Genomic DNA, 23,812 nt, shown 5'->3' on the forward strand with positions numbered 1-23,812 from the left:
TATATAAGCCTCATCCAGTCAGCGTCACAGCCCTACCTTCAGTTATCTTTAACTTTCAGTTTCAATACACCAAAAAGACAATAATCAAAAATAAAGTGGCTCCACCCATGTTTTTTATGCATTTTAAGTTTTAGGTTTTTAAGTCTGTGCTAGTAAAATCAGCAAGCATCCCCAATCCTTCCCAATAGAACTTCAAATCCAGAGAAAGAAACTAATATTTAATAGTTTCAATTTCTCAAATGATAAATTAACTTCTAACCTTCTCCTGAATGATGGTAAATTGAATTATTAAAGCTTACTATAATTATTTAAACTTAATCATGTTTCCAATACTGTTTTTATCAAATATTTTTTTCTTCTTCCTTTATCTTTTGTTTTTAAATGTAAATTATACTTCTTCTTTTCTGCTGTGTGATGATGTTTTAATGTCTCTGTAAAGGAATTTGAATCACCCCGTTGTTGAGTCGGGCTATCCAAATAAACTTGTCTTGCCAAACAATCTCTACAACGGTCCACAAACACTCCCTAATGTAGCTTTTTGGTGGTTCGGTTCTGCTCTCTGCAGTAGTTGAGAGTTTTTAATAGGTCCGGCTCAATATGACAATAATGATACACAACACCTGGGCGAATGCATTCATTTTAAATGTAGGTGCAGTGGACAGGGTGATTAAAATGAGCACATTTTCTTTACAGAAACCCATTTTTATTACCAGTGAAAACATTTGATCCTGACACCAACAGCAACAACTCATGGACAAAGAAGGATGAGAAAGAGAAAAGCTTGTTAAAACATGTTACTTTCGGTGTAAAAATGCAATTGTAAACCTGAATTAGCTAAAAACAAAAAAAATACTAACAGAGCCGGACCAGATGTCTCACTTTTTTCTGTCTAAACTTTATCTCGCTCAACATCATGTCAAATATGCACACGCTCTAGATGTTTATATAAAAACAATCCACAAACAAACTGTACCTTTGGTCGATGATGAAGCCCAGGGAGGTGAGAGTAAGCAGAACGTAGCTGGTCATGCCCAGAACTGTTAGCTGAGAGAGCATCTAGGATAGAGTATTTGCATACCATGAGAAATGTGGTCAGGAAAAAATACATTAAAATCTAAACCTTAAATCAATACCATAACTGGTCAGGTGATCCCAGGAGACCTTACAGGGAGAGCAGTCATAAACCGCATGGCCGTTCGACTGTTTACCTGGCAGCGCCAACCAAAACATGTCTGACCTTCCCAGTAAGTGCACTGGCACACACACAACACTGCAGCAGATGGACTGGACCTCTTACTTTACACTGACATGCCCAGTTTACACAGGCCTTCTAATCATCCCAGATGGCTCTTGACAGAGGACTTGACCACAGATGAAGAGACTGCATTTTGAATCCCCTAAAAGGAGCCAAAACAACCAACATCGCAGCAGAAATCCCATGCAGATCCTTTCTGACTATTTCCAAGTTATTTGGGACACACACACAAAAAGATTCGCACAAACACACAAAATACAGAACTAATGTGTGTTCTCTAACACAGGGCCTTGGCTGAGGGCAGCAGCTGGAAGCCAAGTGTCTCCTGAGGATGCTGTGGGCTGTCAGCTTGGGTTTATATTTTTCTGACACTCAATACAGAGCCTAACAGCCAAATCTCACTGCTCCCATACCCGGGAGGAGATTCTGTATATAGTCGGCATAAAATCAACCCATCAACAGGTTGCAATAAAACTGTATTTCTTTATGTTTTTCAAAGAGTGACAAGTCTTAAGAAGGATATTCTCCGAGCCCTCATATGGGAACACATGAGATGACGCAATTATGGCTTCAATGAATCGGTCGGAGGGATTTTTAAGCTTCTGTCAGCCTGAACGAACAAAAGTCACTCTGACCTGTCAAAGTTAATTGAAGTAGAATAATCACTGCTCTGGAGTTCAAGGGCTATGGAGACAGTTATTTTTGGTAGGAGGTCTAATGAGTGGAGAATTATTTTGGTATCAGAGGTTATGTGAACTTATCTGTGTTTAATAACCCAGGGGGCTCAGCACAACAGACGTGTTTGGTCACGTGTTTGTCAGCTGAAATCACTCACTCTCAGAAGGACTCACATTTTACATATATATATAATGCACGAAATCTTTTAAGTTTCTTTCACCCTGTTCATTTTAATATGATCCAACATCATCCAACCATCCATGAAAGTTAACATCTGGTGGCAGCACTGTACCTCAAGCAGAGGACTGATTGTGTTATTCTGTTGTCCCTTGAGACGTAGCAGATTAACTCATTATTCAGGCACTCCAGCTGTTATTCTCATAGGGTTCATGGAGGCAGGTTGGACAGTTGGAGAAAATACACCAGTACATCAGTTATGAAAGGTTTTTTCAGTTGGTTACACAGAAAATATGCCCTCAGTTGCCAGTTAATCAGGTATAAGTAGCTAAAAGTCAGTTCTGTTTATGTTAAACTGCACAGCATTATGCTGAGAAGTCTGTCCGGAAGTTTGACGTACCCTTGCTGTTATAAGGGACAAAACTTAACCTCTAGCAAAAAAAACCATGGATCCACCACTCTTCAATGTTATGCATGTTATGCTATTTTATGCATTAAGAAAAAGCAGATATGTGAAAATATTTTAGACAGAAAATTAAGGACAAAGTTATGCAATCAGTTAATGATGAAGAAATTATTACAGAATAAACGTGACATTTGTATTTCCACTTAATTTCATTTCTGTTCATCATGTTCTGTTCTGATCATTTCTGTTTCATTGTAGAAAGAAGGCCACCAATATGGTCAGCTGATGTCTGCCAGAGGTTTCACGAGTCAAATCTTTAAAATACATTTTAGTTTATAAATGGGTTGCATGATCTTTTGTCAACTTCAGTTATTTATTTGTTCTAAAAGCTTCATGACCTTTTGCATATGACTGATGACCAAAACATGGCCCAAACGTGAGAGCTGTCAAATGAAAGGATTACTAAACTCTTTCAAGATGGTAAATAAACTTGGAGAATGCCAAAAGATATTGCCGATTCCCAGCTGACTGTGTCAGAAATTAGGTAAACAAATGAGGTTTTTCAAAGAACACATACTAAGCATACGTTTCCTTTCAAAGCATCAGGGCAGAAAATTCAAAGTAGGACGTCCTGAAAATAGAAAATGCACAAAAGAAGAAAAATAAATCTGCTGTTAAACAAGAAATCTTTCTGTCATATATTTAAATTTTCTTTTTTACTAAATAAAATAGTCAAATAAACATTGCATTAAGAAAGGGCTGTCTTGGCTGACACGCCTCTGCAGCATCGCATGAACATCGGGGACAGTTCCCATGAACTGGCAGACTGGGGTGGTGGTCCCCCTCTTCAAAAAGGGGGACCGGAGGGTGTGCTCCAACTACAGGGGGATCACACTCCTCAGCCTCAGGACTGGAATATACATCTGTTATAAAAGCACCACCATAAATGACAGTTTAGAGAAGGTGTGCCCAAAATGTTTGGACCCAAATTCTTCTTCTTCTAAATTTCTTTTACATATAACTTAAACACACCTCTGTATATTAAATAAAAAGGTAGCTGTTGTAGGAACTGTCTTTTCTTCTCAAAGAAGTAGCACACTGTAATTAAATGCAGAATACTAGTTAATGACAAATAAAAGCTTTAAAAACATTATCATTTATATCATCAAAACTTTGAGATTCATACTGATTAATTCCTTCATGTTTAGTGCTTTACATGTTAACTTATACAGCAGGTTCTTATGTCCAAATGCTGCAAAAACATAAACACTTAAGGAGACTTTCTCAGAGATAAAAAGTCAAGTTCAATTTCCCTTTCTACCTCTAATAGTATCTGTTTAGCCTAATAAAACATTCACATTGACCTGCTGATAAGGTAATTGAAAACTGGCTTTACTTGTTTGAAATAGCCGTGTTTTCATGGCCTCGAATTAACGCGAAGCCCATAAATTGTCCTGCAGTGTATCTTCAATTGTCAAGCTAAATAAGCGGCTTGTGGGACATGTGGGTATAAATACATAACAGTGACATGATTTATTGTCGGGCCAGAGTGCTCACTTTGTTATTTTCCCTCCAAGTCCTGATTGCTGCATCCTGAAGGCTATTTGGGTTGGGAAATGGTTGACTCGACAATTAAGGCGTTTGTGTTCACTGCTGGACCACCAGCTGGCTTTTCATTTGCCAAGAGGGAGGGGAACCCTGAACTCTGGAGAGGAGATATGTTTGTGTGTGAGAGAGAGGGAAAATGAAGGGACCACAACTGAAAGAGCCCTACGGAGGTAACGATCAGACAAGAAAAAGACAGGACATTTCATTTGGGAGTTTGCAAAGGATGGGTGTGACAGCACTTTTTGGCTAACCAAAACTATGTCTGTAGGGAAAAAAGCCTTCCAAAGATAACTGCTGAGGAGACCTGCTTCTTCTTTTTTCTGTAAAAGGAGGAAGGGGGTCCCTTGGCTTGTCGAGTGGAAAATAATAGACAAAGGTTGTTTTAAAGGGGAATGCCGATCCGTCATTCTGTCATGATGTTAGAAAGAGCTAGTCTTTTACCACTGGATAAGTACAGGACTCCACTCCACCATGAAGCAGCCACAACAAACTGCATAATTGGGTGAAATATTGTTGGCAAACAAACAGGCAGAACTTAGGCAATCTAAACTTAAGAGATCTGGACCACCTTGCTATACTTTCTATGACTTAGACAGTAGCTTAAACATATTAGTTCACCAGCTTCAGTTTAATACAACTGATAAGCATGACTGAAAACAGGGAACAGAGGAGAAAATTGGCATTTAGAAATGTGGCAACTACATACCATTTTGTTTTCAAAGAGCTCATGATAAGTCCACAGCACCAGCAGGAAATGTATGACCACATAAACTTGCAATGGCAGTGACCAGCTGGGATCATGAGGCACTTCCTTTCCAGTAACCTGCACATGGAAAATAAACATGTTTAATTTCCAAAACCCCCAATTGTTGGTTTCCCAAATCCCCCACCCCCCACCCGTGTTTCTGACGTTGTGAGTTATGTTCTTTATGTACTGAGGAGTGTTTTTTGTATCTCAATAATGGGCCCTTAGGCCCCAGTGTGGAGATGCCTTTTTTTTATCCTCTCCAGTTACATCTTACTCCCCTAATGTTACCTTTCTCCTATATCTAAGACAAAGGAGCGCTGTAGAAACGGCTGCTGCCTCAGTATGCCTGATCCTGTTTGTGTTATATGTTGTTATTGTCTAGTCTTGGATGGGTTGTACTGGAAACACAATTTCCCTAAGGAATTCCAAAGGGATTAATAAAGTATTCTGATTCTGATTCTGTCACTGACCACCATGCCTTTACTTGCACAATTCACTGACATTAAACTAAAACTAATGATTACAGGACTCTGCACATCTGACAGTGATAAACTCCTCATTAAGTGCCTATTATCTGTGTATTTCTACCATAAAAACCTTTGTGACACAACACATCTGACTAAAGGTACACATATAAGGATGAGTAAAGTGGTTATAATTATACCCTGGAAGGATTGTTGGGTTTAAACGATGCTCAGTTGGCTCCAGGTCTTAACACCGCTACAGAAAGACTCATTACATGGGGAAACATTTCTTTCTCACACTGGTCCATTGATTATGAGCTCATGCCCCCTGTGGCCTCAGTTAAATCTTCTTAGCCAAGAGAAGATGCTTCTAGTGCGATCTTCTGTGACCCATCTGCTTCACTGTTGGATAAAATGTGAGCTTAGACCGTTTCTGCATACCTTAGACGCAGCTCAAACCAGTTTGGCCTTTCCTCTGGACCTCTAACATGGAAGTGCTGCTCATTGGAGGTTTTCTTTTCTCAAACCATTTCCAGAAAACTCTTGAGAAGGCTAAGCATAAAAATTTCAGGGAATCTGCACCTACTCCAAATAGCTCATATGGCATGAAACAATCAGCGCCAGGCCTCTTTTTAAGGGATGTTGGGTCTCTTTTCTTTAAATACTTTAGAGATAGTGGTGATCTAACACTTGAACCAGAAAACTGAGGACTATGGATGGACAGACAACCATTATTTTTTAGTTTCTAAAAGACAAGGGAACCTACCTTAGCCACAAGAATGAAAGAGGAAAAAAAGACAAATAGCCCTTTTACCCCATTCTGTATATGGACCTGCTACAGGATTAACTGATTTGAAATTTGCTTTGGTTGGTGTTCGGCCTCGATCAGGAAGAATTTTCAATCCAGTGGTGGTTTCAACCTTTTCATGATCATTAGGAAAAAATAACCATGTATAAACTCATTTTGATATTTTCTGTGGTGTCTGTTGTTTCTGAGCATGCCTGAACCACATGGGCCGGTTAGGTGATGTATTGAATTTCAGGAAACTTAAAAAACTGAAAACAGAACTTGACAGTGGTAGATACAACATTTTGAAATTGAGTTAAGGGTTATTGAGCATTTCGATGGTCAAAAGGTAAAAAAAGGCACTCCCTCTGGGACTAATAAAGTATTTTTTCATTTAATTTAATTCAGATAGGAGAAATATTTGCGTAAACATAGCTATTGTTGCCCTGCAGCATCCCAAGGCTGAGAAACCGCATTTTACAACTTTATTTTTCCAACCTGGGGCATCACGTTACAGCTAGATTTTGTTTTTCAGCACCACATCACAGGGCAGTAACTGGATATCAACACACTGGTTGTTCTGGATGCAAACCATGGCTGATTCAAAGAAACACAAGAGGACATTATCAGAGAAAGAGAGGAAAAGAAAGAGAGAACAAGAGATAAAACAAGAGTCAACATCAGACTGACTTTTACTGGCTGGAGAGATCTCAGAGAGGAGACAGGATGCAAGATGGATGCTGAATTAGCCGTTGATAGGGGGTGTGAAAACCTGCTAAAGTACAGTAGCGTGACTTTAATAATGTAAGTCAGGGGGTCCAAAATGACCCAACTGCACAATGAAGATATTTCTATTAAATTCTTTTAGAGAACAAGAGAAAAGGTGCATCTGTTTATGTTGCGAACCCTCCAAAAAAAGCATTGATTATTTTGAAAATGATGACTAAATTAAACAAAACTGCATCCTCTTCCAAATAACAGCTACTTTTTTTACATGTTCAATAAGGGGATGTATTGTTTACTGGTAAACATTTGTGCCATGTGTGCATGACTGAGAAGAGCTCTGCCAGTTACAATAAAATTACTCCAGAAAGAGGAAATTACACGCATTCAGTGACTATTGCTGAAAATATGCCAAGCATCAAAGTTGCAGAAAAAAGGTTTATGACTTGCAGAAAATGTCCAGGATTACAAATTTAACAAATCCTGAAAAGACTATAAATGGCGGTGGATTAATGACATGACCAAACCAACAAGAAACAGCATTAAATCTACTGAATTACAACTTTGTTGCCAAAACAGATTTAAATCTGTCTTATGACTTTCAGTCTCCAACAGGCTGAATTTCAAAACTAGTGAAAATTAGGTTGTGTTTCATCTCTAAAGACATCCAGGATTTACTGGGTGTAGCAGTTTCCCAAACACTGTGGAATAAATGAGTCCTTCTGTAAGAATTCCCTGACTCATTTTAGCTGTTTTTGTCTGCCTTTGTGTCCAGAGCAATAACTGATGAGACCTGAGGGTGTTATGATGAAACTGTGACCTCTCTTGGGAATAAAATCAAAATATATATGAAAAAAAATGGCCTGATTCTGATTTAGGGGGTTTTCCAGGATCCTAAGATCCTAAAACCACCACATGTGGGCTCCCCACACATCCCCCAATCCTGTAGGTATTGCAGGCTGCTGCTCTGCTTATTCTCAAAGAGCTGAAACACAGTCAACACTCTGTCCTCCTTCACTCCATTCCCTTTCCTTTCTTGCCCTCATCAGCAGATATCAGCAGGCAGCCGCCTACATGAAGTCAAAATATTTCACTTAAAATCTAGTTTTTTTTTCTGTGTGGAGTCACCCCACTGGCTTTAAAGGAACGATCTAAGGAAAGAAAGGGTTTTTCAGCATGTGTAATTAAATGTGTGACACCAGCAGCATTATTTCAAAGCAAACCACTGAGGCATTCAGCTCAAACCTTTATTTCTATCTGCGCACACACACACTTCACTGCATGTGGTTTTATTCCTGCAAACTGTGTTTAAAGACAGTGAAGCAGAACTTGCTGTGATGCCTCAAAAAGGCTTTGCTGCTTTTGTTTTATGTGGTAGTTTCTTGTAAAACTTGCAAAATATATGATTTTTTTAAGAGGGAGTCATTTAGGTCTGTGTTTTCTGAGTGTCTGAGTGATGTTGTTGTTGTTGTTATTGTTGTTTAGGAATGCTGCAAACCTTGGGATTGCCGAGGTGGTCACCCAGCCGAGGTTTACCAGGTTTCCAACTTGGGCCGTTGAGGAAAGTCGCCAACTTGTTGTTGATTTTTTTGTAAAAGTTGGACTTTTTCCACAAATATTTGTAATAATGCAGCTAAAAGAGATAATAAAAATACACACAAGTTAGTTGTGAACATACAATTAAACACATTTAACTGATGAATGTTAGCTAAGCAAGCAGCGATAATTAATCCTGAGTTGCTGTGTTTCTGTCTACATTGGGCAGAATGTTAATCATGCTGTACCCCGCCAATGGTGAGGGAAGCAGAAATAATTATAACATACAGCTGGTATTTCATTTTATTGGCTTCTTTCACCTCAGCTGGGCAGTTTGTTTGGAATAGAGTAATAATGTTATGGTTACAAAATGGCCACTCAGCCAGCAAAGGAAACATGAGCTCACACCTCATCTCAGACTTAAATGAGATGAGGTGAGCTGCTCGAGTGACGGCCGACTTTTGGAATAAGCTACATAGGGATGGATAACTAACCTGAACATTAAGGATCTCAAATGTCTTGATAGGGAACACCAGGCCATATATGACTTTATCTGTCTCTGAAGCAAACGTACCTGAAGAGGACAAAGCAGCAAGGTCAAAATGACACCACTATACATTATACCGTCATATCATGGCTTCTCTGAATATCAAAACACACAAAGATCACCTGGTCCTTACCATATTTTTAAAACCCCAGATGAACACATAGGGTCATTATTCTGTAGCAAATTCTTAAACCAAAATACAGAAGCAGGATGTGAAAAACTGAGTGGACCTCCTGATTTTACAGCTTGTAGCACCACTTTTAGCAGCAATAACTTGACTATGTTGTTTTCTATATGTTGTTTTCAGCCTTTCAAGACGCTGTGGAGGAATTTGTCCCACTCTTCTTTATAATGTTGCATCTGTTCTTTACAACACCTTAATTCTTTTCTTTTTCAGCCATACTGTGGAATGACAAAACTGCAACAGGCAAAATGTAATAATATATTTTTTTAAACTAGATGATCTCACTTATTAAAGATGTCATTTTTTTGTACAAATCTGATTCAAATACTTCAAAAACAACAGGGTGCAGAGCAAAATATAAAACCTGCTATTCAAAAGATTCAGCATCCAACCTCTTAAAACTGCCTGCTGCTACAGAGAGGATAAAATGGCTGAAGAGGGTCTGAATAATGTAGACAAAGGATCCAAACAAACCAAAAGCTTATAGCATCATATTTTTCCTTAACTGTGTTAACGAGTTGTAGGAAACGCAGACACTAAAACTGTTAGACATAAAAAATATCTCTGAATATTTTATTAGTGTCGAGACGATCGTCATCACATCATCACAGGCTCAAACTCACATTGTTGTCACTGCAAACTGTCTTTCAAAGACAACCAGTAATCGAGGTGAATACAAAAACACCTTTGCTTACCAAATAATCGATCCCAAATGATCAGCATTCCACCGTAGTTCTTGTCAATGCAGTAAAGGTTCCTCCCTGTTGAAGTGACACTGTGTAAGCTTACTGCAGATATTATAGTACAGTAATGGCATTCTGTGATCCCAGGTCTCCCCCAGTGGCATCTAGCAAAAATTATCCTGGATAAAAATAACTGGATCACACATAACTAAACATAAATATTGGGAGATGTTTAATAGAGATGGACTGTAAAAGAGAGAGCTGAGACATTTTCTCACCATGATGAACCCTGTGATGTTTGGGCGTGTTAAAGACCCACTCCAGAGGTCCAAGGTCTCTGATCAACTGAAAAATAATGAAAAGTTCATGAACATTAAATAAGAAACACAAAGCTGGAAGCTTAATACATAATTGTAATATCCAGTCATTCTGTTGTCATAATGTTGAACGACATCACTGGCTTGTTTTTCCTTCATTTTTCTTGTATTCATTAAAAGGGTTTTAACTTGCACAGATATTTATTTATTGTATATTTAGTTCATTGACCCAAAATTAAAGCTACTGCCTATTTGTGTGTATATGAGCATTAGAAGACTTAAACGCATCAGTGTGGATACTCCAGTTAGACATTGTCACAGTTCAGAAGGAGGAAACGAACACAGGACCAAAGCTGGGAGTCACATGAGTACAGAACAACAATTTTATCTAAAACTGACCAAAAATGCTGCCAAAGCAGGAAAAACAAGGAACTAATCTAAAAATAAACAAGAGACAGAACTGTGATGAAAAAAGGAGCGACAGCAAAAATGATGGCGAGGCTGTAGCTCACCTGCAGTGTTTATACTGAGGAAGATAATAATAAACAATGTAAAGTTGTGGGAAATAGTTACTGAAAAAAATTAGGCACAAGAACAGGAAGTTAACACAACAAAATAAACAAGAGGGGAAAAATCTATGAAATAAAACAGGAAGGAATAAAACAGTGCAAATAGTGAACTGAGGACAAAAAATGAGCTACAACATAACTGAACACACCAACAAAAACCATGACAGATGTTTCGCAAGAGCAGAGATCCTCTAAACTCCCAACTCTCCCAAAATGAGCATGATGCCGCCAGTGAATTTTAATACTGGGAGTTAAAATGTGTGTGTTGCTAATCTAAACTGTTGGCTTCAGTGGAGAAAAATGAAGCATCAACAAGAGTCAATTTCCAGAAGCAGTTTTACTTTTAGGGTTGCTGTATTTTTACTTGTGCAAAAATGTTGGCAATCTAATAAATACTTAGCAGGATGGTATGTTCTGGAAAGTGTTTCTTCAAACTAAAGTAAATAATTTCTCTAAAAACTGGTGGAAATATGCAGCTGTACTTCATTAACAAATATTGTTGACTGTCAATATCACCTTCAAGCCTTCATTTATATCTTGATTTATCTTTCTAATTAGCCTTTTGGAATTAGTTAAGCCTGCAATGAGAAACATTATTGTCATTAACGCATACATGCAGAATCTATTCAAACCGGGTTTAATCCAAACAACCGTGCAGCTGAAAGCCTCATGAGTATATCAAGTGTTTTTTGTTTCACGATATCAAACAGATGCTTCAGTCAGTCATTATAGTTTACAGAAGTCACCCAGAGCATATTTCATTCCAGGTCATGTTTCTCTTTTGGTTGGAAGTCAGATATTTTGATGTCAGACCTCTCTGTCTGGAGACATGTGCTCGGCTGCACAGATTTTCTCAGTGATTCATTATTTTCCATGTAATGACTGCGTCTGGCAGCCGAGCATAAGAGTTTTATCTTGAATAAAAGGGGTCTCCACCACTTTACTGTAGCTCTGAAGCTGCAGCCAATAGCGTGCCAGTAAATTACATGACATCAAAAAAAAAAAAAGCCTATAAAGCAGCATAAATTACATCCCCTCAGAAAATTGTGACTATTACGACTGTTTTCACTAATAGTACACTAAAAGATGGAAGGAGCTCCAAATCTATTCATTCCCTCTAACGATGGCGGGGATTGTAAAAGTGATATTCTCAGTCACTTTAAAGGCAGACAGAGTGGTTATGCTTCTGTTTGGAATCTTTCATAAAATCTCATTATTTTTTATTGAATACAGGTTCCACTGAAACACCGAGTCTAAAGAGCCTGACTTAACAGACAGATTAGTATTGGCACCATGAGACATATCTTTAAAGATTTATATATATATATATATATATTAACTCTGCAAAACAGGATAGAGGAGTGAATTCATACAGAGCTGGTCCCGCGTGATGCCTGATTATTTTCAATGACTATATGTAATACCATGTTTAAAACACACACTGTTCAGACAAAGCCATATAAATTTTGTTAATCATCTCATACTTGTAAAACTGGAAAATTATTTTAACATGCTAGTTGGAAGGAATTAATAGAACTGGAGTTGTACTTGTGTTAAAAAAAGGGGAGTGTCACATAAAACGTGGTTACTTTCTACAATAAGTACTGTTAAAGGGCATTATGTGAAAATGAGATATTTTAACTTTAAAACTTTATCTTCGTTTGCAGCCTGGGAGTTGCCAGCTACGTTCTGCAGCTAAGATTTATTTTGTTGTGCTCACAAATGCTACTGCAGTTACCTAGTTTTAATTCATTTGCTTGCAGGTTTTAGATCATTTGCACACATTTTGCTTTCCCTTTATTAGAGTTGGCCTTTAGGGGTTTTAAAATATCGATGAAATGCTACTTTTACATGTTTTTCAAATTTCTCATGAATATGTAAATTCAGAAAAGGGAAACTTGGACATTGTAATAAAGTGTGACTACTTTGTTTGTTAAAGTTTTATTTTTAATCTGTTAATATGGTATTGATTCCCTGCAACCCTGGGTTGAATTAAGTGGTATAGAAAATGAATGAATGATTGAATGAATGTTTTTAACATTACTTTTGGTTTTTGTTAGCATTACAACTAAAGCGCCTACGAAACAGACACCAAACAAGCAGAAGCCACGAAGACTCCCACTTCTGAAAAACCTGTTCTGCTGAGACTGATCAGCACTTCTTATGTGGGAAAATCACTGCCCCCCAATCCAGCATCTATTCTACTGGTGTTTTTGTTGGAGTTAAGGGTCATGTGAACAGGACTTCATTGCAAACAAAATGAATGTACACTTCTAAGTAAACAATGAGTCATCAATGTTTTTCCAAGAAACTTATTATTAAACACCTACATTTATCAGTTTGTCCCCCTTGTTGAAACATATACTCACAAATACATCACTTGCAACACATGACAAATCAGACTGAAATACTTACTGTAAACACTGAAGTAGATTTCATGGGGACAAGACTGATGTTGTTTCAGGGTTTTTTTTAAATACACAGATGGATAAGAAAAATAAATATTTATTCATGTTTCTAAGAGTTATACATTCATACTGGTTTTAAAGTGTGAGGCACACTTCCCCAGAGAGGCTCTGAACACTTTAAGGAGAGCTAAGAAATATGACATTAGTTATAAAAAGAGTGGTTTTAAAAGTGTTTGATGATGTAGTTGGTTAGCTGACAACTTTTTTAGAAAGTCAGACACTAACTAATACCTTTGTAAAACAGTAATATGTTATCTTGGGCCACTTGCAAAGTCTGCATCTAATTAAATTACACAGTCATGACCCCCCTAGACATCCAGGAACTTAGTAATAATACATCAAATGGTGAAATGATTATGTTATAACATTTACCTCAGTGTGGATCCAGAACTGGTAGAGCAGATTTAACTGTATGTGAACAGCAAAGATGGATGGAGGTACAGCCAGAGCCATGGGGAGGTAAAAAACCTGACAGGAAAAGAAAAGAAATATCAGGTCCTATTGCCAGGAATGAGCAATGAACACTTATTTGATGTCCATTTAAGTAAAAGAAGTGCCTAAGAAATGGTATCTTACCGCAAAACCTTTTCATTAAGGCAACACCAGAAAGAAAAGGGGTAAAAATTTGATGCTAAAATTCTTTTTTCTTATGTGATTTTGTCCAACTTAAAGGTACAGTGTGTAAGAATTACTGACATCTAGTGGTAAAGATGGGCATAGAAATTACTTCAAATGCCAAGCGGAGGTTATCAATGGTCCAGATTTTTCCAGACATAAACATGTTTTCATCTGCAAGTGGATCCATCTCAGGGGATTCCCCCTTCACACACACAGATGTTTGTCCATTCAGAGATGTTGTAGTAAAAGTGATGGCACAAATATGGCAGGTGCTTTGTATAAGGACCCACAGCAAATATAAATGGCTTATTCTCTGGTAATAAAAAATAATAGTTGTTTTAGTAAAGAGATTAGATACCAATAGAAATACTGTTTTTAATGGTATGTTACATTTTATTGTCTGATTTGTCTGTTTAATTTTGTTAAACACTGCACCTTTAAATTAGTTGCACTCATACCAACATATGGCTTATTTGTAAAAAGACAAGCAGACATAGCTCTCTGCTTCTGAAACTCTCCCAGTGTGGTGTGAAACTGTACAAAAGACAAACCCACCACATCATCGATACATTACAGTCTGGCTCTTCAAGAAACCCAACGATTAGTCATTTTCTCTCTGGTCCAAGTCGAGTCAATTCTATTGATCATGTTGATCTTCAAAAACAATTACAAACATAATTTATAGTAGCTATAGTTTTAATTTGAAAAAATCTAAAACACAACTCAAACAGAAGCGTTGGTTGGAGATTTTTATTGCCAACTGATCTGGTCTTTGGGAGAATTTACAGGCTTAAAATGGTGCATAAGCGATTGGCTCAAATTAAAACTGCAGTGTGTTTGATCACTGTAATCAAGGAACATGTCATCCAGTACAACCGTATGACTCACTGATGTGTTTTTAATAGTTTTTGGACAACAGTGGAGCTCTATGGCACGGAAAAATAAAACATAAACTAGGCTTTGGCTTTGTGGATACTACTCGTTCATGAGTTTCATTCATTAATCCTTTTTAATAAATGGGATTAGCTGAGTTGTACTTTATGAGTTTAAATATCTTACCCATGAGGCAAACTGCTGCGTGAGGGACTGTCTGAGGGCCGTGGTGAGGTTGTAATACTCTGAACTGTGATGAACCTGGTGAGCAGCCCAAAGGATGGCCACCTCTGGAGAGAAATACACACACACACAAGGCAAGATCCAACATAAATCATTTAATCAGGTTATTCACAAACTAATGAATGTTAAAGAGCTGAACACAGCTGCATAACTTTCTACGCAAGATTCATGCATAGGCCTTAAACTTTTGCACCACAATAAGTGATTTATCCTGACACTAAACTCTACTCCTTCCCTAGATGAGTAACTGGACACCTTTACCCCCGAATTTCACTCCTGGCCAGCTGTGATGAAAAGCCCAAGGCTTGCTGGTCACTGTGGTGCCATTGAAGGGGTGTAGGCTGTTATGACTTTGGGGGTATTCGGCTGCAGCTGGTTAGCATCCAGTCTGATGTCCCAGTGCTCCAGTTTACATTCCTCTGCTGTGTTGTGATACCTGCTACATTAATATCTGTGTTACACTTCATTTTAACATCCAAAGGGAACATGCTTGTTAAGTTTCACTGGATCTCTGGGCCGTTTCCGGACCACCCCGTCTGGTCTATGCTTTTTGGCACCTTCCAGCCATTTTGGCTTCTGCTGCTGTACAAGAGAGAACAGTAACCTACAAATACTGCAGAACCACAACGTCCGATGTTCTGTGATGTATTCATGATAATTAAAGGAACCCTATGACATTAAAAAAGTTTTATATTTTATATGGCAGCCTCATGTTAAGGGCAAGTTACGATTAAGGGATTGATTATTGAATAATGACATATGTGTTAAATGCCATATTAATGATGGGTAAATGTGGTTATGTGGTATTGTAGTCATAAAATATCAGACTTATAATCAAACATGACAAATATGGTTGCATGTGTTTTTCCACAAGGATAGAAACTTATTTTTAGCTTGAAGACCATTTGATGACTATTTATTTTATCTGAAGATGTTTACAAGTTACCCCATCAAATCCTGAGGTCTGGGATGGTGCCATAATAGCAGCATTTTAAAGTTTCTCTAAAAATATTGTCTCTTTCGTTGTATCCTCTGAAGATTTTTCCTATTTAAATGTGCATTTTCAAAAGATTTTTACATGCCGGTTTGGGTCATGTGATGCTTAAGATTTTTCTGTTTGTAATTTTCAAAAGACCAAGTTCAAGAGTAGACTTCGCTGATGCAGGGAAGGAGCAAAATGGAGAGAAAGAAAAAGGAATTTGAAACCAACTCTGTTTTTTCATGGTGAATGTGAAACCACTGGCAAATAAAATGGTGTGGAACAGTGATGAGGACAGAGTCAACATAAAGAAAATGCTGCATGTCTTTCACCAAGAAAGGCTACAGGAATATAATCCAGATGCTAACGTGTCTTTCTCAGACTTGCATACTTAATGGAAAGACAGCAACTGCTGCAAGAGCAGCAAAACTAAAGAAAGATGGATTACAGTTGTTGTAACCCGTCTGTTCACAGCACTGCCTCTTTTTATGTCTCTCTCTGAGACTGTCTATTATCATGATCTCCTCCACTGTCGCCAGGTTTGTTATATTCCTACTAAAACTGGTGTTAGAACGCAGAAATGAACTCTGAACTCTGCCCTCTAGTGGATGTATTGCCTAAACACCATGACAATGTAACGCATGCATGGGAGTATGTGGACAGTGACATTTGACATCATTTGTCACGGATGTACCTATTTGCATACGTAAAGGGAGCACAACTTAGGCTTATTACTTCCCTGGCAATCCCTTGAGAGTTTAACCACACCTCTTTCTGCTACATTAAAACTTCTACGCAGTTTGCTGTCAAATTTTTATTTTACTAATCAGTTCCCTTAGTTATGTATACAGCAAAAACACAACATTTTTTGTGGTTTGATAAAGTAAGAGACATATATATATATATATATATATATCTTTAATCTTTAACACCACACACACAATGTTAGGATTTTTGGGCTCTAGTGGCCTTTATTTTAACAGTAGCTGGACAAGAAAGATGGAGAGAACAGGAAATGACTTGCAGCAAACCGCCCTAGATTTGAACTTGGGTCGGCTGCACCCCCTATAGATGTTGAGCTACACACCACCCCTATAACAGCTTTCCCCAAATAAGCTACTCCTCTCTACACTAAGATGATCCTCTAAAAGCCTCTCCTTAAACCCTCCTTTCTTTCTGCGTCATAAAATTGTAATTGTATTGCGGCTGGCAGTCATAAAACGCAATGTCACAGGCTTGCTGCACCTGAACAAACACACGGTAAAGGATGCAGGAGGTGAGGATTGCCATGATCTGCCCATTCGCTATTCTTATAAGTGAAAGTGAAGTGGAATTCCTCAAGATTTGTGGACATCCCAAGTGAAAGCTACTGCTCTCAAGCGTTACTCCACACCTTCCTTATTTAACTGGGTTATTGCAGGATTTCAGCAGGTGTGAGAGAGAAAAAGTCACAGATAATGTTTTTAGAAGTGTAACATAATGTTAAATGGTGTATTTTGGATTGAGTCTAAATAGAAGGAACGGGGTTGGATTTTATTTCTAACTTTATTGGTCCTCTCAAGGCAACTGACAGACTTCTGCAGACAAGGCTTGGGTTTGAGGGGGGAGGAGAGGAGGAGTCTGACTGCATCAACATTAGCCAAGCACAAAAATTATGACATTTCTTCCGCTCTGGACCATGGGGGATTCAAAGATGAATTGTCCCGCTATGAGACATATTGAGAGGATAATCTAGCCTTTGTTTAATTCCAGCAGCCTGAAGCTTTTGCTTTTTTCCCTCTCACTGGAGTCATGCTTGGCAGGGTCCAGGACTAAGGGCGGCTAAGATTGATGCTTGTTGTCATTGATAGGAAGTTGGAACTGCTAGGCTTCACTGCAAGCCCATGTCCTCATCCCTGGACTCGGCAGGAAACTGCATAGTTTGGCAGGATCTATTCAGAAGGGAAGCCCCGTTAATGGTGAGAACCAGTGCCACTGAGCCCACGTTCCCAGCAAGAGCAGAGAAATGCTGAAGACGGTACTTCCATCTGGCCTCAAGTGAGCTTTAACTCATGATTTCTCAGGAATAACAAGGATGAATGCGCGCTAATCAGGTGAAGGACATTTATGACACTTTATACCATACCTATGGAGAGTATTTGTTTGAGATTGATATAAAAAGTCTTCACAAAATTCAGGATATGTCAGACATATTCCAGTTCTAATGGCAGGCATCAGTAGCAATCCAGTTGCTAGTGCAGACACTAGCTAACATTACAGCTAAGTTATCATGGCTTATAATACCAAAATATAAATTAGTGGTGCAAACAGTTTTAGTACTAGATATTGCATAGTACATTTTACCTTTCCATGTATTTTTTTATCAGATGCCCATGGATATAAAGAATATTAATATCATCTGAAACGCAAAGGAAAAACGTGAGTCATTATCTGTTGTACGTAACCTGAATTAACCTGGCTTTCTCAAGTCTAAAACCCACTTGCTGCTGCTTGAAGTTTAATTTTTATCTGACTGAACTGCTTTCTTCTGTTTGATATAAATGGTAAGTATCTCCAAAATGCTGATGATGTTTGACTTTATTACCTGATTAAAATGTGAATTCTGTGTTAGATAAATTATTTAGTGGGTGATATTGTTAACCCCATTGTTTTATTGGAAGTCCTAGAGCAAAAAAAAAAACAGATGATGATATGTTTAAACTCAGTATAAATTTATTATAATTTTTTATTCAGGTTACAGGTAAAGCAATGCAGCTGGACTCAGAGACAGAGGATGCAGGATCTCTGTCAGTCAGAATCTTGATCTTTGGTTATTGTTCATGTTTATCTTCCGGGGCAGGGACAATTCCTGTACAGAGACTGGATGGACTGACACATAACTGATTGTAATTGGCCAGTTATCACTGACGTGAGCAGGCCAACGTAATGGATTGGGATGTACTTTTCACCCTTAGGCTCGTATCTAATCTAACAGACCTATCTGACTGATATTTCTTAGTTACATCAGGTTCTTGTTTATCAGCTTTACTAGAGAAAGGTCCAGGTTGAAGGCATTCATAGAAGATATAGATCAAAGAAATAGCCAATTATTACAATATCCTAAATTAGTATGAAGCATATTGAAACAGACAATTGTCATATCTAAGAAGATGAAACAAACTGTTTCCATTTTTGGTTACTTAATTATCAAAATGGGCTGCACGGTGGTGTGGTGGTTAGCACTGCAGCCTCACAGCAAGAAGGTTGCTGGTTTGAGCCTCGGCTAGGGGGAGGTTTGAACTGGGGGGGCGGTTTCAGTGCAAAGTTTGCACGTTCTCCCCTTGTATGCGTGGGTTCTCTCCGGGTACTCCAGCTTCCGCCCACCGTCCAAAGACATGCATGTTAGGTTAACTGGTCACTCTAAATTCTCCCTAGGACTGAGTATCAGTGTGAGTGGTTGTTTGTCTCGCTGTGTCGGCAGTGGACTGGTGACCTGTCCAGGGTGTAACCCGCCTCTCACCTGCTAAATGCTGGGTTAGACTCCAGCTTCTACACGACACTTAAAAGCGGTATAGATAATGGATGGATAATTATCAAAATATGTGCTTTTTGGTTAATCATTAATTGATTATCTACCTGTTGGCACGTAGTTCACAAGCTTACACATGTCCTGCTAAAACACAAAAAACCTGTGCAATGACAAGTTCCTTTCCAAGCATTAGCCAATAGAATCATATAATGTTTGACTGTTTTAGCTGTACTGTTAACTTATAACATGACCCATAATAAAGTGTCATAATCGGTCATGTAACATTACTGTGTTTGACTTTGACATACACTGTTTACATCCTGCTTAATGCTGCTAGGAGCAATGCTTACATAACCAGAGTCATATAATGCATGAACCAAAGTCCTGTTGGGCTCTATAAATTCAGCTCTAGTAAAGGCCTCCATTAAGCGGCAATAACTGCCAATCTGGACCTTGAATAATGCTGCTATAAAAAGAAAGTATGACTAGACAAAAGAAAAATAATCAACATAAGAAGAGATCCAAAACGACACCCCTGAAGCATTCAAACCTTATAAAATGCTTTTACAGTTACATCAATCAACTACCTAAATCATCACCCAAAGCGACAAACTCCTGGCGCTCACATGTAACACTCATCGTGTGCAGCCCCCTGAGTGGTGGGCTGCCCTGTCAATCACAGGAGTAATGGGCTGTGAACAGACCTTCAATGTTTGGATTGGAGGGCTCTTGGATAAGGTGCCAACCCAAACAGCCGGTGCAGGACTCGGTGGGACCAACTCTCTTCAATCCCTGCCATATTTCATTCTGTACACACAACTCAGTCACACACACTAAACTAAACACCCTGGTCAGGCCCACTTACAGCTCTGACAAACAGGGCATAAAAACCACACACACACACACACACACACACATATATATATATATATATATATATATATATATATATATGTGTATATAGTGATAGGAGAGGTAAGAACATCTTTGTTGTTGTGTTCTGTAAATCAAATGCACTGGAATTGGAAATACCTTTTTTCTTCTGCTCAGTTCCAAACTGGTTTCCATCAAGAAGAACTAATGATGGGGTTTCTGTCTGGTGCTATAAGAACCCAAGGATGAGTGTATCTCAACAAATTGCACTTAACTTGTTTGAATAGATATTTTTCTATTAACAGGAGTTTATAAAGTTTGTCTGCTGTACAGATGGTACATCATCTAGATAAAAACTGTGTTTTATTATATGTAACCCATATGAAAATTCCTCTTAAATGTCATGTTAGATTCAGGAGTATGGGAATGGGAAGGCTGCAACAGGTGAGTCTTGTCCAAATGCTTTCCATTTTGTGTGGTTGATTATTGTTTAAAACTCTGTTGTACGTTGTAGACGCTGCAAACCCACTGCTGACACCAGGGTTCTTGTGTGGGATGGATTTTTAAGAGAATTGGTGAGTCTGTTTTGTTTGCTACATGCTGTCAGCATTAGCATGCTTGTGCCTTGGCCCACTAGCATATAGTGTAGCATTATACTACATTAGCTTTACTTTGAATAAGTTATGTTTATTGTTAGGCTAGAGCCTTTTAAAAAGCCATGTTGCCCTAGCATGTATTTTAAATTTACTTTTGGTTTTATTAGTATTTCTGTCAATGCACTTTGATTTCAAATGGTGCAACACTCTTTGAATTTTATTTGCATTGTTGTATGTACATGGAAATGACTTTAATGTTTAATGGTCGATAATTTATAATTTAATGATATTTAATTATTTAATGTGTGTATACCAAGACTAAACTAGCTAGTGGTTATGAACTTTGAATGACTGAATGTTGGCCTTGTTTGTCTGATGCAGGCCAGGTGTGCCCTGTTGAGTACAAATCCTTCTGGATGGCGAGCTAGACTCAAGAGTTTGAACCCTGCAACACACAACAACCTTCTGCAGTCTGGTAGGAGGCTGTCTGCAAGCCAGCCTACTCCCATCTTTTTGCCCTGCTCATCGCTCACATTTACATTGGTTGAATAGCGCGCATATGGACATTTATTCAATTTTAATGGACTCGGTTTATTATTGGACAACTCATACATACTGCATTGTGAAAGGTGAACAGAATGATTGTGACCTAACTTGGTGAAGTTGATTTCAACTGAGTTGAGTTTGCATACTGGCTCATTAAATGTTGTGAATCATTTGGATGCAATAAGTCAACCCTTGGAATTTAATCTTGTGAACATGTTTTTTCCCCTTTGTTCTGCAGATTGTAAATATATACTGTTACTTTTTTTGTGCCACATTATTATGGCATAAATTCACTGAAGGTCAAAATCTTGCCTGTGTGATTACTGTACCTGCACCTCCCTGAGCTGATATCTACATCTTCTGATTCTAGCCTTAGACATTATCTTTTTCCACAGCAATCTTAATACATGCTACATATATAATGCATGCAAATATAAATATGGTTTGATTTTCTTAAGTTTAATTATTTGTCCTTTGCATTAGTTTGTAACTGCATAACTTTAATACTGAGAAACAAAAAAAAAACCTAAAAGTAACATCAATCTTCCAAAATTAGAACATGAAAATAAAATGGTCTTGGATTCCCCACTTTCAGTCGGCAAACTCCATGAAGCTCTCCAGCATATGCCCAACAATAAAGCTCCAGGTCCAGATGGTTACCCAGCAGAATTCTACAAAGAATTCTGGACAACGCTGGCACCCACCTTCTACAATATGATATTAGAAATAAGGGAAAAACAAAAAATTCCTTTGAATATGAACCTAGCTAATATTACTCTACTATTAAAACCAGGGAAAGACCCGACACTTCCGTCCATTTACCGTCCAATTTCATTAATAAATGTAGATCTCAAAATAATTCGCAAAGCTTTGGCCAGAAGGATAAAAAAAAATAACCCCTCTAATAATACATCCTGACCAAACAGGCTTTATTAAAGGTAGACATTCCTCAACTAACATGTGTAGATTAATTAACATCATAGATTATTCTACTCTACATAATCTGGAATCCACAGTCATTTCTTTAGACGCAGAAAAAGCGTTTGACCGAGTAAACTGGAAATTTTTATTTGCAACGTTAAACAAATTTGGGTTTTTGTCATCTTTCATAGATTGGATAAAATATTATATAACAACTCAAATGCATGTGTGATATATATATATATACATATATATATATATATATGTATATATATATATATATATATATATATATATATATATATATAATTTTTAACAAAACATTTGCCAAAATAGGTTATAGATTTTGGAGATATTGCTAAAGACTTGTTAAACTGAATGAGTTTATCCAGTTTAAGAGTTAAATTGTAAAGATTCCCTCAGTACATTTCTGAGAAATCATGGTTTTACCTAACAGAACACTATAAAAAAAACATCATATTGTCTTTACCAGGTGTTAGAGATGAGTACACAACCTCAGATGAGTGGCATTCATTATTTTACCAAAAACAAAAAAAACTAGGCCAAAATGTAGAAGCAATGTGTGAAAATCTGAGTACATCCTTACTGTTCCAATAGAAATAAATAAGGGGATAAGTATTAGCCAGGGGCTGCTAATCAATACACTTGATAAACTGATCATCATCAGTGAGCACCTCTATAAAAGCAGATGTGTTGGCAGGAGGAAAGGTATAAGTAAAGATCTTTGAGAAACAATTGCTGCTACACATCAAAAGCCATTAACAAATTATTTGGTGTCCGTCATTCTTCAGTGAGAAAAATTATCACAAATGGAAAAAATTCAAGACTAAGTGGCCAATCTTCCAATGAGTGGATATTCCAGCAAGTTCAACCCATATTTGGACCTAGCAATGCTCAGAGAAACTGCAAAAAACTCAAACACTAAATCTAAGGGGGTGATGATTTGGGCTTGTTTTGCAAAAACGGGACATGGACACTGTGCAGCCATCGAGTCAACCATAAACTTCTCTGCATACCTAAGTGTTGTAGAGTCAAATGTGAAGCCACCTGTCTGACAACGTTGCAACATAACAAAGAGCTCAAACACAGCAGCGGATCTACAACAGAATGTCTGAAACATACAATAATCAAGGTGTTGGCTGTAATGGTCCAGTTCAGTCCAGACTTCAACCTGGCTGAAGTGCTGTGATTACAAAGCTAAAAAGACAATAAAAACTTAATGGAGAAAAAGTGGTTTTACAAGCTGTTGAATCACTGGGTATCACACACTGTTTCTACACTTTGGTTTAGCTTTTATTAAATTAATAATTACACAGTGTAATGCTTATGCTGGTACTCATTTGAGGTTGTATTTAGCTAATATTAAGACCTGATAAGGACCAAAAAACTATAACTGATACAAAAAAACCCTTATAATTTATGAGCGCACTTTCTTTTCATGGCCATGAACATAGCCAAGGCTATGTGAAGAGGTATAATATCTG

General features: G+C 37.8%; 1 protein-coding gene across 1 annotated transcript in view; it reads right to left on the minus strand.

Annotated features, from left to right (window-relative positions):
• agmo (alkylglycerol monooxygenase) overlaps positions 1 to 23,812 on the minus strand; it is a 67,686-nt gene that overhangs the window by 23,497 nt on the left and 20,377 nt on the right. Inside the window, exons 4-11 of the mRNA XM_041988108.1 lie at positions 14,828 to 14,931; positions 13,523 to 13,618; positions 10,075 to 10,141; positions 9,809 to 9,874; positions 8,877 to 8,956; positions 8,345 to 8,479; positions 4,831 to 4,947; positions 974 to 1,056 (exon numbers count right to left, since the gene is read on the minus strand). Coding sequence (XP_041844042.1) covers positions 974 to 1,056; positions 4,831 to 4,947; positions 8,345 to 8,479; positions 8,877 to 8,956; positions 9,809 to 9,874; positions 10,075 to 10,141; positions 13,523 to 13,618; positions 14,828 to 14,931 — 748 coding nt within the window. The remainder of the gene's footprint in view (positions 1 to 973; positions 1,057 to 4,830; positions 4,948 to 8,344; positions 8,480 to 8,876; positions 8,957 to 9,808; positions 9,875 to 10,074; positions 10,142 to 13,522; positions 13,619 to 14,827; positions 14,932 to 23,812) is intronic.

This window comes from Melanotaenia boesemani, chromosome 6 (assembly GCF_017639745.1).
Source record: "Melanotaenia boesemani isolate fMelBoe1 chromosome 6, fMelBoe1.pri, whole genome shotgun sequence".
Lineage (NCBI taxonomy): Eukaryota > Metazoa > Chordata > Actinopteri > Atheriniformes > Melanotaeniidae > Melanotaenia > Melanotaenia boesemani.